The following is a 14,855-nucleotide window of genomic DNA, read 5'->3' as shown; positions in this document are numbered from 1 at the left end:
GCTGAAAAGGAAAAAAAAAAAAGGCCTCATTGTGCGACGTGGCTGAGCGACTTGCTGTGAGACGCGACTGTGCGACGCGGCTGGGCGACCTGCTGTGAGACGCGACTGGGCGTGGCTGCGATCGTTGCGACTGTGCGACGACCGGCGCAGCTCCTCTTGCTGGGCGACGACCGGTGCGGCTGTGCGACAACACTGGGCTTCCTGCTGTGCGACGACCGGCGCAGCCCCTCTTGCTGTGCGCCGACCGGCGCGGCTGTGCGACGACGCAGATCTCTTGCTGGCTCTGTGCGACGCTGCCTGGCAGCAGCTCTGATCAGCTGGGTGTGTGCAATCGATGGTGCAGCTGATCAGTGACCGGAGCTGTGCGACGACCAGCGGTGTGCGGGTGCACCTCTTTGTGCTGAACAGAAAAAGGCCTCTCTGTGTTGAGAAAAAAAAAAAAGGCCTCATTGTGCTGAAAAGGAAAAAAAAAAGGGTGCTGCACACCATGTTTGAAACGCCTCCCTCTGGTTCCTCAGCTACGGATTTGAATGGAATCAATAATATGGTTGGTCTGCAGCCTCCTCCTCCTCTTCCTATGTTGCATTCCAGGGTGAACTCTGTTAGTTCCTCCAGCTTTGTTGTCAAGTCAGGTATCTCTAAATCTGCTTTGAGTACTTCTGCTTGTACTAGTAATGGTGCATGGATAATTGATACAGGTGCTACGGATCATATGACTTCTGATCGTTATGTTTTTAGTCATCTTTCATCTGTCTGTCCTAAACCATTTATTGTTAATGCCAATGGTGTGTCATCTCCTGTTCTCGGGGGCGGTACGGTATCCTTCTCATCTGATTTGTCTTTACATAATGTGTTGTTTGTTCCTTCCTTAAATTGTAACCTTATTTCTGTTAGTCAGCTAACCAAAACTCATAATTGTGTGGCTACATTTTTTCCTACCCATTGTGTTTTCCAGGACATTCATACCAAGGAGAGGATTGGCAGTGGTAGAAAGAGTGGTGGATTGTACTATCTGGATAGTGGAGTTTCCGCTTCAGATGGTCGTGGCATTGTGAGTCTAGTTAGTGATGGTTTCTCTGAAAATAAGAAGAAGATCTGGTTGTGGCATCGCCGACTTGGTCATCCTTCCTTTAGTTATCTTCGGCGTTTATTTCCCTCTTTATTTATTGGATTGAACATTTCCAATTTTACTTGTGAAGTTTGTGTGTTGGCCAAAAGTCATCGTTCAATGTTTTCTTCTAGTGCTGCACGTATGGATGTTCCTTTTGCTTTGGTACACTCGGATGTTTGGGGTCCGGCCCCGTGTGGTACACATAAAGGAATGAAATGGTTTGTGACATTTATTGATGATTGTACTAGAATGACTTGGGTTTATCTTCTGAAACATAAAAGTGATGTGTGTGCTGTTTTTCGCCTTTTTCATCACATGGTCCTCACCCAGTTTGCCTGTCCTATTAAAGTTTTGCGCTCTGATAATGGCGGTGAGTTCGTTAATACAGAGTTGACTCAGTACTTTGCTTCTGCGGGGATCCTTCATCCGACTTCTTGCGCTCATTCTCCACAATAGAATGGGGTTGCTGAACGCAAAAATCGACATTTGTTGGAAGTCACTCGATCCCTTCTTCTGGGGGGTCACGTGCCATCTTTGTTCTGGGGTGATGCCTTGAGTTCTGCCGTCTATCTGATTAATCGGACCCCATCTAGTGTCCTTGACTTTCGGCGACCTTTGGATGTTCTCTCGGATTTTGTCTCTTTACCAGGTATCTTGCATTTGGAACCCCGGGTTTTTGGGTGTGTTGTTTTTGTGCATTTACATTCTTATCAGCGATCCAAACTCGCATCTCGGGCATTAAAGTGTGTATTTGTTGGTTATGGTCCATCTCAGAAAGGGTATCGGTGCTATCATCCTTCTACTCAGCGCTTCTATGTTTCTATGGATGTCACTTTTCATGAATATCAACTTTTTTATTCTCCACGTCCACTGGATTCTACCCTTCAGGGGGAGGTTTCTATTGAAGTGCAGAATAGTGAAGTGCAGAATCGAGATGATATGTTGTTCTTTGATCAGTTTGGTTATGGGAGTAGTGAGGAAGGGTCAGAACAGACTACTGATCACCCAGTGTCTGAGTCTGCGAATGAGACTGAGACTGCAGAAATTACTGCGGATGATATTGAGGATGCGGAAGTTACTGAGGATATGGTAGGACAAGAACCCACGAATTATGAGCCTGAGGAATCACCACTCCATGATAGTACCGCCATCTCTCCTACTCCATTGAATCAATCTTCTTCGTCCATTGAGGTAACCAACAATACTCTTGATTCACATTCTGGTTCAAATCTTATTTCTAATGCTTCTAAATTTACACTTCCTCCTCAGTCTAACCGAGGACAACCACCAGCTAAATATGAGCCAGATCCAAATGCCAAAGTTAGGTACTCAATTAATAATCATGTGTCATCTGTTAGGCTTTCAAAGTCATATGAATCGTAGGTTCTGCAATTATCTTCTGTTTCTATTCCTAGTAGATTGCAGGATGCTCTTACAGATTCTAGATGGACCAAAGCTATGGCTGAAGAAATGGCGGCATTACAGAAGAATTCAACCTGGGAGTTGGTTTCTCTACCTAAGGGGAAGAAGAAAGTTGGATGCAGATGGGTGTTTGCAGTCAAACACAAAGCTGATGGATCAGTTGAAAGGTATAAGGCAAGGTTGGTAGCAAAGGGTTATACACAGTCCTATGGCATAGACTACTTGGAGACGTTTGCTCCAGTGGCCAAGTTAAACACAGTACGGGTTCTGTTATCTTTGGCTGCTAACAAAGATTGGCCACTCCTTCAGTTTGATGTAAAGAATGTCTTTCTGCATGGTGATTTGACTGAAGAAGTATACATGGATCCTCCTCCGGGTATACCAGAGTTTGAGAATACGAGATTAGTATGCAGACTAAGGAAGTCTTTGTAGGTCTTAAACAATCTCCGAGAGCCTGGTTTGGGAGATTCACCCGTGCAATGAAGAACTATGGTTATCGGCAGAGTAATTTTGATCATACTTTGTTCCTAAAGAAAAGGGGGAAGAAGATTACTGCTCTTATCATTTATGTTGATGATATGGTTTTGACCGGAGATGATTATGAGGAAATCTCTAATTTGCAGAGGTACTTGTCTAGAGAGTTTGAAATGAAACAGCTGGGGGACTTGAAGTTCTTTCTTGGGATAGAAGTTGCTCGGTCTAAACATGGCATATTCCTATCGCAAAGGAAATATGTTTTAGACTTGTTGTCTGAAACTGGTATGCTTGGGTGTAAGCCAGCTGTCACTCCTATGGAACAAAACCATAGACTTTTCGAGTGTTTGGGGGCCTTGCCTGCAGATAAGGGGCGATATTAGAGACTTGTTGGAAGATTGATATATTTGTCTCACACTAGACCTGACATTGCTTATGCGGTTAGTGTAGTAAGTCAGTTTATGCATGCCCCGTGTAAACCTCATATGGATGTTGTGGAGCGAATTTTGCAGTATTTAAAATCTGCACCTGGTAAAGGATTGTTGTTTGCTAATCATGGTCATGTGAATGTTGACGGTTTTTCTGATGCAGACTGGGGTGGTTCAGCAGATGATAGAAGGTCTACCTCAGGCTACTTTACCTTTGTAGGAGGAAATTTGGTGACCTGGAGGAGTAAGAAACAATCAGTTGTATCTAGATCAAGTGCAGAGGCTGAATACAGAGGTATGGCACTTGGAGTAGTCGAACTTTTATGGTTGAGACATTTATTGACTGATTTAGGGTGTCCACCTACCAAACCTATGGACTTGTTTTGTGATAACAAATCTGCTATTAATATAGCACATAATCCTGTTCAGCATGATAGAACAAAACACATTGAGATTGATCGACACTTCATTAAAGAGAAACTTGAAGCTAAGATTATTAACTTCTCATTTGTGAAGTCTGAAGATCAGCTTGCAGATGTGTTAACCAAGGCCGTAGCAAACAGGGTGTTTTTGGACTCACTAGACAAGTTGGGCATGTGCGATATATATGCACCAACTTGAGGGGAACTGTTGGTGTGAGTCAACCCATGTGATTATTGTGTAATTATTAGGATTGATTAGGTGATTTATTAATTCCTGTATTTTAGTTATAGGCCCATGTATATAAACCACATTTTGTGGTCTTAATCAATTAAGCAAGATTATATTTGAAAACCCTAAACCATTCTCTGTTCAAAATTAATATTATCGATGATACCCTACTATATACCCTAGTTTAGGCTATCTTATAATTAAGTTTTTACCAATTAATATATGGTTGGAGTCTAGTCCACCCATCTATTCATCTAATTTTAGAATAGGGTCTTCTAGCTCTGTCTAATCCAATCCTGCATTAATTTGCCTAGAAGCTAGCCTAAAACCCTATAATATGCAGGGTTAGGTTTAACTATGTAGTATATACGTACGTACATAGATATATATATTTTTCCAAGCGAAGAAGTAGATGTAGGTGAGGGTTTGTCTTTATAATAGTTGACAGTCCTTTTCTTGAGAGGTGGACGATTCCTTGATTCAAAATGTATTATTGAAAAGTGAAAGGTGAAAACCTATATGCATGGTCCAGTACTATACTGATCGATAATGTAACAAGATTGGCCTATCATGCTTTGACACATATGGTACTATTGTCTACTATTTAGTCTATTCCCATGTCCTTGAGTTTCATTGTTTGGCACTTTGGCCCCCCTTTATTCCTACTTTGTTTTCACACTACACATATGCATTATGGTGTTAGCCAACTGGTTTGCAGCAAATGGATCGAGTGGCCAACCATATATCTTTGCCAGTACATATGTTACCATTTCTTGTCAATCACTGCCTCAGCTTGGACCACAATATTCATGCATTATCACTTGTATATATTATAGTATGGTCCCCAGTTGTACGATCGAGACACAGAGAGAGCATGAACTGGGGTGGGTTTCAGCTGAAGATCCAATCCGTTGATTTAAGTCCACATTAGAATGGAAATATGGAATATTGTTGCTCATTTTTAGTGAATTGTACGTGAAACAAGTGATGCACTAATGTGTTGCTTGCAACTTAATGCTAGAACAGGCCGGGGCTAACTTGTATTTTAGTCTGCAATATATGCTTGTAGGATAAGGTGGAGGTTATCCTAAAAATGTGATGAAGATTACGGAAAAGTTTTGGGTGTGACCGTAACACCACGTGGTGTTATAATATGTTGATGTTATAACACCAACTTAATGACGGTATTGCGGTTTCACATGTTATAATATGGATGGACGACAAGTTTATAAATTTAGGATTTATCATTTTAAATATTAATAATTATACAGTACTTGTCATATTTTTAATGCATTGGCCGGTCACATGCACCGCCATGTATTACATGAAAAAATTTCTCCAAGATTACATTAGGCAGAGAAAATGTGAGGTATGTAGAACAAAAGTGGATAGGTTGAGAGAATTTTCCTAATTAACAGTCACTTGAACTTAATTGTAGACCTAAATAATTGAATGGAATTAAAGTTGGGAAAGAGCCCATTGAAGGACCGCATGGATGCATCATGAATCACGCATCCCATCAGGAGGGCACAGCTTTCCCCGAGTTTGAGCAATTCATCCATCCATGAAATTTGAGCACTCCTGCAATAGAAAAAACTTGAGGCCCTAATCTGGCCCACATAAGCCCAATAGATACATTGAGTAAATTAAGCCTTGTAATAATACTATCAAAAATTGCTTTTCTGATGTATACAGCTTGCATAGATTTATGATATGCTGCAAAAGCATTCAAAACATTTGTAATGCTTTATAGTCATGCAGTGAATCGCTTAGAATTAACCATGAAGATTTTAATTTCAATTGCCTATATACTTTGGAAGAGGAACGGCTCATGTTGGTCATCCACAAAGTCAAAGAACCTTAAAGCCTAAGTACAATCTTGGGTCTTGGCCCAATTTTATTATGGTTTGAATCTAGCACACTTTTAGCAGTCCAGATATAGCTCACTAATCTTACAGATTGGCCCAAGTCATCGAGTTATTAGGCAAAAGTTGAGTCGATGGTCCAGCCCAAATTACAAATTTTTTTTTTTTTTAAAGGAAACCTTATCATTAGGGGCCTTGTAGGAACACATCTACTGCACCGACTTAGTACTTTTTTTGGTTTTTTGAGAAGACACCGACTTAGTACTTAATTAGGGGTTGGGGGCCACCATATGGACCACTATCTATATAGTAGAGGTACAACTAATTGCAAGGCTTGATTAATGGCTTTTCTTAGACTTACTGGAGTTTAGTTATTAAGATAACATTATTTGACCTTATACAATCATGATTTTACAGCTGATAAATTAATCAATATACCAGACTAAAGGTGCAACCTTGCATGTCATCAAGAGAGAGTTAATCAGTAGATCAATCACACCTAATATGCCCAGCTGGGTTTGGCACCTCTCTTTGGTCATAATTACTTCTCACAACCATGCAATATATATATGTGTGTGTCCACTTACATTAATCACACCACATTAGTTAATTAAATATGATTATAATGATAATTAGATGCCCATCAATTTAGGGAAAGATGATTAGGGGTTTGGGGGTGAGACACCTTGAAGTGGAATAGTACCACCCTCACTATCACTATCACATGGTCACCAATTATTTGCCCATTTGGAGAGAAAATCAAGCACAATTCTACTTGTGCAGATGGTCATGAACATGGGACCCATGTGTGAGAGGAATTTACTTATTCTTTATTGTATACAACATGTGAGACACAAATATGGTCATGTGATAGTCACGTGACCATATATGTGTGTATCTCACATATTGTATACAACAAATGATAGGTAAGTTTTAGCCTCCATATGTTGCAATCACAATCACATACTAGAATCCGGCCATCATTTGGGCCGGATAAATTCTAAACAACACTATCCGTTATCATATTGGGCCTAACCCAATATGTATATGGACTTAAGTCCAGCTGTGACCAAAGTACATTAAAAAATAAAAATGAAGTAATTATGAAACCATGATATTTGTGATTTACAAATCCCCTGATGATCAATTATATGCATGCTCGTATAAATTAAATTAATTAAAATGAGATGAACCTACTAATTATGACCTGTTGACAACTTGTTATAGAATGAGTGAATGACCCAGCTCCTCACTACCATTATGCTCTTAATTAAATTAATATTTTTTTCTCCTTCCAAACAATACTATAATCAGTTAATCATCACCTAAATTATGTTTTCACAATTAAAGACTTAAAGTGGAGGGAAGAACCTCCATTAACATCACTCCCCTAATCTATGTCCATTACATGGATTTGAGTCCACCAACATGCAACTTGTGGTATTATGGTCTCTCTCTCTAATAAAATAGTAAATAAATTGCATGTGTTTAGGGCACACCCAATTAGATAATTGTCCTTATTAATCCCCAACATTCTCACGGCCCCACAGGACCAGGCGGCACTTGAAACTTCCATAACAAGCCCTCCCTGAGCTTAATTAATTCTATCAATATATTATATTATAATTAATAAGGTATTAGATTCTCTAATCTCTAATGAAAAGACCATTTACCTCACTCAAAATTTTCTTGTCATGCCTATCTGCATGCTTTTGTGGGTCCTGTTATATCGTTTGTTTAAAATAATTTTAGATATAAACACAATATACATAATATAAAAAAAATTATCAATAGATGATCGAAACTCAATACTCAAAATCAATGTCTTAATCTGAATATAGTTATATATCCCATAATGACGGACTTTTCTAGGGTGAGTAGTTTGACTGGACCTTTATTGTGGTATAGAATTAATATAGAATCACATGCTGCATGAGTAGCATGCCAGTTATTAATTTGGCAGTGATCGATTATCAGTTAGTGGAATGGAATTGTGATTAGGTCATGTCAATCAGAATTGAATATATATGCATGCTCGCCCACTTTAATTCTTATGATGATGAATTGATGATCGATCATATGCATATCAACTATGCCTACCCACCCACCCCATCATGTGATAATCTTAACTCCGAGTTTGATCGAGCACGTAAAAACAGTCTACACATATATTTTTCATTACACTAGACATTATTAGTACAGCAGGTACGTACACATATGATGGATAAGTCACCATATGACATATGTATGGAATATTATCTACTTCTAGAAAGACTCCATTCGCATTCTTTCTGCAGCCACATATCATAATCTATAATCATTCTATATATGAACGATATTTTTCAAGCTACAAAAATTATATTCCAAAAGTGGAATGCGGATTCCAGCACCCTTTTTAATATATTGTTTGGACAGAACAAAATCCGACCCAAAAGTCAAATTTGCCCATAAGATGTTATGAGTTTGGACCATACAGTTAATTAGTGATTCAAATTCATGGTATGAAAAATAAAACATTTGTACATGTAAGTCTAAAATGGCTTCAAGCCCAAATGGGTGGCTCATGTATATGTATAAGTGGGATAATTAAGAAATTAAAAGTTAAGAAAAAGTAAAATGAATATATAGAGGCGAAAATAGAGAAATCCAAGAAGAAATGGGGAGTGAGATCTTTGTCTGCACATTGTATGGGGTGTGATGATGCTCTGGTCCCCTCCCTAAACCCCAATCTCTCTCTCTCTCTCTCAAATTACTCAGAGGGAAGGCTTCCTTTAACGTGCGCGTTGGGTTTCTTTCATGTTTGCCAAATTGGAATCTCTTAATTGACCCTTGTCCAGTGGTGGGGTGGGGTGGGGTGGTCACGCGCGTACTGCATGCCTCATCTATATCACTGGTCTCTACTGGTCAGTGACTGGGAGTGGGTGAGTAGGACCCACCATTCCAACACCCTCCAAATCCACGTCTATCCCTAGCTAGCTACTTTGACTAGCACTACTTCTTCTACTACTCAAAGTCTCAAATCCAACCACCACTCTCTATTCTCTCCCTCCTTCACAGTTTGTAATTTTGTTTACTATATATATATATATGATCATTTTCCGTACATATACAACTGACCTATATGGGTCCCCACCAAGTCCATCATGTTACCACTATCAAAATTCAAACCCATAACAATCAACAAACACCAACATATTAACTAAGAAGATCCTCCATTAAGATATATAATGTCCTGTTTTGGATACACTTTGGGTTGGGTCAGAGGGGTTCAAATTTGGCTAATTAATTAGCTACTACTTACACATCTTTGATCTTAATTTCCCTCCCTTATTGGGAAGTTTAATTATTTGCCTTAATCAATTAATTAAGCCCTAGCTACTAGTACTTGGCCGGTAGTATTTGAATCAATTAACCCAGCTAGATAAGCTCCCTAACATGCCAATGTATGTATAACACTAAAACTATACTTTAACTTGTTTAATTCCAAGAAACTTTAATTCTGCAGTAGTGTTATTTTATATGTACACCAGCTAGCTAGCTGCTGATAGAATATTATCTCAATCTATATTGTAAAAGAGGAAGCAACATGCATATATATTATATGAAAGTAATATTTAAATTACCAAAGTGAATGTAACAGAGTAACAGAGAGAGAGAGAGAGAGAGAGAGAGAGAGAGAGAGAGAGAGAGAGAGAGAGAGAGAGAGGGAGGGAGGACTAGTAGTGACTACCAAAGTGTAGAAGAATAATGATGGGTTGTAGGGAAGGAGGAGAAGATCCCTTGGGAGACTACAAAATCCATTTGTTCCCCGGACCTTGCTTTTTACTACTTTAATTTATTTTAATATTTTAATTTAATTTCCCCTCCTTTCTTTTTCTCTTGAGCAGCTGATCCATGAGCTGCCCACCACATGCTTCTGTTCTATCCTCTATCTGCAGTACATATATATGCACCAATCACCATTAACGGTTTTAATTTCTTTTCCTTTTTTCTTAATTATTTTTGTGTGTGTAATTGATGCCAAACTGGCCAGGGTGAGAGTCTGGAGTTTAACAACAATAACAACTGCAAGAGAAGAGGAGCCCTCGAGAATAAAGCGTGGTCTTTATTACCAAAAAAAAAGCGTGGTCTTACTTTCTTCTGTGTTTGTGTTTGAGTCTGCAGGCTGCAGGAAGATGTAGACCGCCACATGGTGTCCTCTTGTCTCTTCCTCTTGGACTTTTCACCATTCCCTATTTCAAAATTATACTTACCTAGCTACTATCAATTAATTACCAATTATACATACCAATTATATATGCAAGACGTACCTAGCTAGCTAGCTAAAAATTGCAAAGCATTTATATGCTAGTACCACTTTTCTCTTACAAGATGTTAAAGCTCGATCGATCCTTTTCACATATGACATATTATGTCCCATCAATTCAAATAATTACGTGATTAGTTTTGGATTATTAGATTGTTTTGTTGAAATGGATATGTAACATGTTGATGATATGTGGGAGGAGTATCGAGGGCCATACATAGGAAATTATAAAAAAATAAAAATAATTTAATTTGGTGCCACACAACACAATCCAACATGACGAATAAATAAATAAATGAGCAAAAGAAAGAAAGAAAGAAAAAAAAAAAAAAAGGAAGTGGGATTTGGTGTTAGACTACTAGCATTAGTGCATCGAATATTGGGCAAGCAAGGATCTAGGGATTCCCTCTACTTATCTGTTCTCTCTATCTCTATGCAAACAAACTGCAAAGCAATGGAGAATGTTTATACGTAGTGATGCGCGCGCCAAGGAATTAATGTCAGCTCGTCAACACTCTCAAAGACTCATCAAATCGTGTAATTAATTGACTAACAAAATATTATGTTGTTAAATCTTGGCTTTGCTTCCTTCTCTCTCTCTCTTTCTTGAACCTCTCAAAGATTCATCTGTAATGCCACATTACCTCCCTGTCCGCTTCTTGGATTTCGAATGTCCTACTTATTCTTTTTCATTTTTTATTTCTATTAAAATAATCTCCCCCTCCAATTCTCATCAAAATCCATTTTGGAGCAGACCCCGTCACGTGAAATTAATTAGATTCAAAGTAAGTACTCCGTTACTATTATTAACCACAGTGTTAGTACGTTTTTGTTTTAATTTTAATTTAATTTCTACTGATGGAATCAGAGACACACACGGATCGAGTCATTCTCTCTCTCTCTCTCTCTCTCTCTCTCTCATAGTCATAATATTTCAACCCCATCAGGAAAAAAAGAAAGACTCACGTCGCCACCTGCTCTTTGTCTTCTTACTCTTTGTTTCCAACGATTCCTTTTGAGAATTCAGTTAAGAGAGAAAATGTTAGGCAACTCTGATCCTCATGAGATGATGGCAGGCTTGGCAGCAGCTGCTGCTGCTCCAGCAGTCATCTCTCCTTCAACTACTAACGAATGGCCACAGGTACTTCACCCCTCTCTCTCTCTCTCAAATTATTAGACAAAACATGACACCATTTTTGTTGCTTTGCTTTTGGAAGAGAATATTTCTCCTGTGCTGTTATTTCACCCTAGCTAATACATACAGCTTCCTTTTGTGGCCTCTTTCACTTTTATTTCAATCTGTAGATGCATCAAATTCATCATCATCAGCATCACATCGATGATGATGATCCGAAGGGCAGCATGATGCCATCATCATCAGCAGCAGCAGGAGGTGCAATAAGGACAATGGAGAAACCAGGGCAAGAACAGCTCCAACAGCAGCAGCAAGCCCTCAAGTGCCCTCGCTGCGATTCCTCCAACACCAAGTTCTGTTACTACAACAACTACAGCCTGACCCAGCCGCGCCACTTCTGCAAGGCCTGCAAGCGCTACTGGACCAGGGGTGGGACCCTCCGCAACGTTCCCGTTGGCGGTGGCTGCCGAAAGAACAAGCGCGTCAGGAGGCCCGGCTCTGCATCTGCCATGGACGGAGGAGGAGGAGGCGCGTCCTCGTCGACCTCTTCTTCAGCCAACAATTCAAACCCTCCTTCTTCACAACCCCAGATCGATTTGTCTTCTCCCTCCAATCATCACATCAATCCGCTGTTTTTCCCATCGGATCCCATGGGCTTTCCGTTCCCCAGGTTTAATTCCCATGTGGACAACACCGCAACTTCCGGGTTCGACCATCATCTTCATCAGCCTCAGTTGAGTGCTCTCGGATTAGGGTTTGGAGCTGATCATGCTGATTATCGATCAAACAGGTTTAATCTCGTCAACTCGAATTCGCTTCCTCCTAACTTCTCCATTTTCAGTACTTCCCCATCTTCCACTACGACTCCAACCATGGCTTCCGTGCTGGCTTCCAAATTCATCAATGGAGGGTTCAAAGATCACGGGAGAGGAGGGCCTAATAACAACCAATATTTCCAGACCTTGCTACCCTTTGAAGATCTTCACATAGCGGGCAGTAACGGCGAGGCATCTGGTGGTAACACGAAACAAGTGAAATCAGAAGACGGTGGGCAAAATAGGATGGACTGGGATAATAACACCAACAATAATGTTGCTAACAATTGTCAGAATCAGACCGACCAAATTGGGATATCATCATCAGATCCTACGACTCTTTACTGGAGCTCAACCACTTTGGGTGGTACTAACAATTGGCACGATCCAACAAACCTTGGCTCCTCAGTCTCTTCTATCATCTAGCCAAAACCAAGTTAAACATCGATCGTGCTTAATTTTCATCATTTTTCAATTTGTCATCTCTAGCTTCCTTTTTTGGTCAAAGTCATTTTCTTTAATTTGGTCCTTAGGTTTTTTTAGTTGGTTTTACTTATTACTTGGTAAAGTTGATCTTCAAACTTGGTGTGGGTTTCAAAAAGAAGGAAAAAAAAAAAAAAAATCACGGGTACACTTGCATTGTATTGAAGGGATTAAGAAGGCAGGAGCTGGGATCGGAGTGATCATGTCAGCAGCATTAATGGAAGATGAATCATCATCAGCCTCTTGTTTTATTAATGAAGGCTGAGAATCCCCAAATTGCGCTGAGAGGAACCTCGGATCTTCATCGTCTCATTGCCTCCAGTATCAACTACTATATATATCATCATCATCAACACAGAGAGCTGATCAAGTCTTTGATTTGGTGCATTGGAAATGCAGAAAGCTTCCTCGTTGATGAGTAAGTTGGTGTGTTTAATTATTTTGGATGTATATATATGCATGACATTGTTCTTCCTTCTCATATGTATTTGATATTATTAGCTAGCTATCTATAGGTTGGGGTTGGTGGGTTTACTGTCAATGATGGATATGAATATGTCATCATCAGAAGGAACTAATAATTTTTTTATTTATTTTTTTCTTCTTGGGGATGATATATGGGAGTGTTTAGAGAGGGGAATTCAAATGAGGTTAATTGGATACAATGGTATAGAAGAGAGGGAGACTTTGTTATGAATGCAATGTGGGTTATATATATGTTGGTTTTAATTTGTTCATCTGTTGTTTTAATTATTAACTTAATTTGTACTTTGTAGTTGATGAATGATGGAATGTTATTGTTAAGACCAGCAGTGGTTTTGAATTTGGGATATACAAAAATGCTGATATATAATTTTCAAACTATTCATATATAGACTTACCGAAATAATAGAACTGTCAAGTACTGTATTGCTATTGCATGATATGATGTAGACGTACAATAGATTGTGGCTAGCATTTTATACCCAACCATTGAGAGATTGAGGTGTGTGGGGAAACTAATGTGAACCTCAAGAAATAAAGTGATAGTGCTTAATGAAGATGGTTGGAGTTGCAACCATATAGAGTTTTTCATTTCTCGAGACAAATTAATATATATATATATATATGTGGATTTGAAGGTGCGTGGTACGTAATTTATGCTTGGACTATAGTGTGGTGGCTGTAGTGCAACTCTTTATTCTCCTTATATAGTACGTACTTCTAGACAGAGAGAATGGAGACGCTTGGATAATATATATATATATATATATATATAGTATGTGTTTGCTAGTTCATTCTTTAGCTACAAAATCTCTGTGTGTACGTCAGACAGAGAGAGAGAGAGGGAGAGAGAAAGAGAGAGAGATAGAGAGAGTTCATGTATGCAAACTATTGATAAGCTCGCTAGCTATTTGATTCAATGTTGTTATCACTGTAATATTTACTATATATGGGGGATATTACACTTAATTAAGTTGTAGGGCATTCCTTCAAAAGCTATCAATTCTGCTCCTAATCGCTCCATTTAATTCTCACTATGGGATATATAGCTGAGCTCGATCTACACCCTAATTAATTTTATGCTTTGTGTCCTTGTGTTAGATAGACTTGAATAAATATATAAATGGTGCTTAATTAGGATGAAATTTCTTAATTACCTTCTTATAGTTCAACTTTTCACCAAGTTGTGTGTGCTTGTGTTCCTAGCTTAATTGGTCCTTTTTTTATTGCAAGTATATATTCTTGACTTAGTCTTGAGAAGAAAACTTTGAATATTATGAATCTTTTTACCTTTTTGTATGTCTAACCTAGCTTATTGAGTGCAATTGTCAATTCTTAGATATATAGATAAGACATAGGAAGAATTAATATTGCTTTAATTTGCTCAACAATATATACTTAGTAGTTAGTTCATAGTTGTAAATGAAATATTCTACGCTTTATTAAGAAATAATGCTACCACAAGCTAGCTAGGTTAATTATTTCCTCCCCAATCACGCTTTAGGAACAAGTGGTTTTCTGTGGTGGTAGTGCTGGTGGTCCCAATTGCTGAGGAACTTAAGTACTGATCGATCACCATCGAGGCTTGCCTCCAAGGATGTACTATATATGAAGCCTCATCTGCTTAAAAAGTAGCAAGTGAAGGCAATATGGTACATGGTACGTACGTAGTATATAACGAT

At 38.9% G+C, this 14,855-nt stretch overlaps 1 protein-coding gene across 1 annotated transcript; it reads left to right on the top strand.

Annotated features, from left to right (window-relative positions):
* Nucleotides 1–11,243: 11,243 nt before the first annotated feature.
* On the top strand, nucleotides 11,244–13,502 carry LOC147296842 (Dof-type zinc finger DNA-binding family protein). Its single transcript, XM_086257198.1, has 2 exons — nucleotides 11,244–11,398; nucleotides 11,563–13,502. Exons 1-2 carry the CDS (start codon nucleotides 11,297–11,299, stop codon nucleotides 12,631–12,633), a joined length of 1,173 nt encoding a protein of 390 aa, XP_086113324.1. The 5' UTR covers nucleotides 11,244–11,296; the 3' UTR covers nucleotides 12,634–13,502.
* Nucleotides 13,503–14,855: the final 1,353 nt, after the last annotated feature.

The sequence above is a fragment of the Dryas octopetala genome, chromosome 1, assembly GCF_963921425.1.
Source record: "Dryas octopetala chromosome 1, drDryOcto1.1, whole genome shotgun sequence".
Taxonomy (NCBI): domain Eukaryota; kingdom Viridiplantae; phylum Streptophyta; class Magnoliopsida; order Rosales; family Rosaceae; genus Dryas; species Dryas octopetala.
The sequence above is the reverse complement of the archived record's forward strand: the minus strand, read 5'-3'. Positions and strand labels throughout refer to the sequence as shown.

Excerpts from the sequence above, each read along its gene's own strand:
- LOC147296842 (XM_086257198.1), top strand. The coding sequence starts at position 11,297 with ATGTTAGGCAACTCTGATCCTCATGAGATGATGGCAGGCTTGGCAGCA. Across the intron at positions 11,399-11,562 it reads CTACTAACGAATGGCCACAG|ATGCATCAAATTCATCATCA; the intron begins GTACTTCACCCC and ends TTCAATCTGTAG.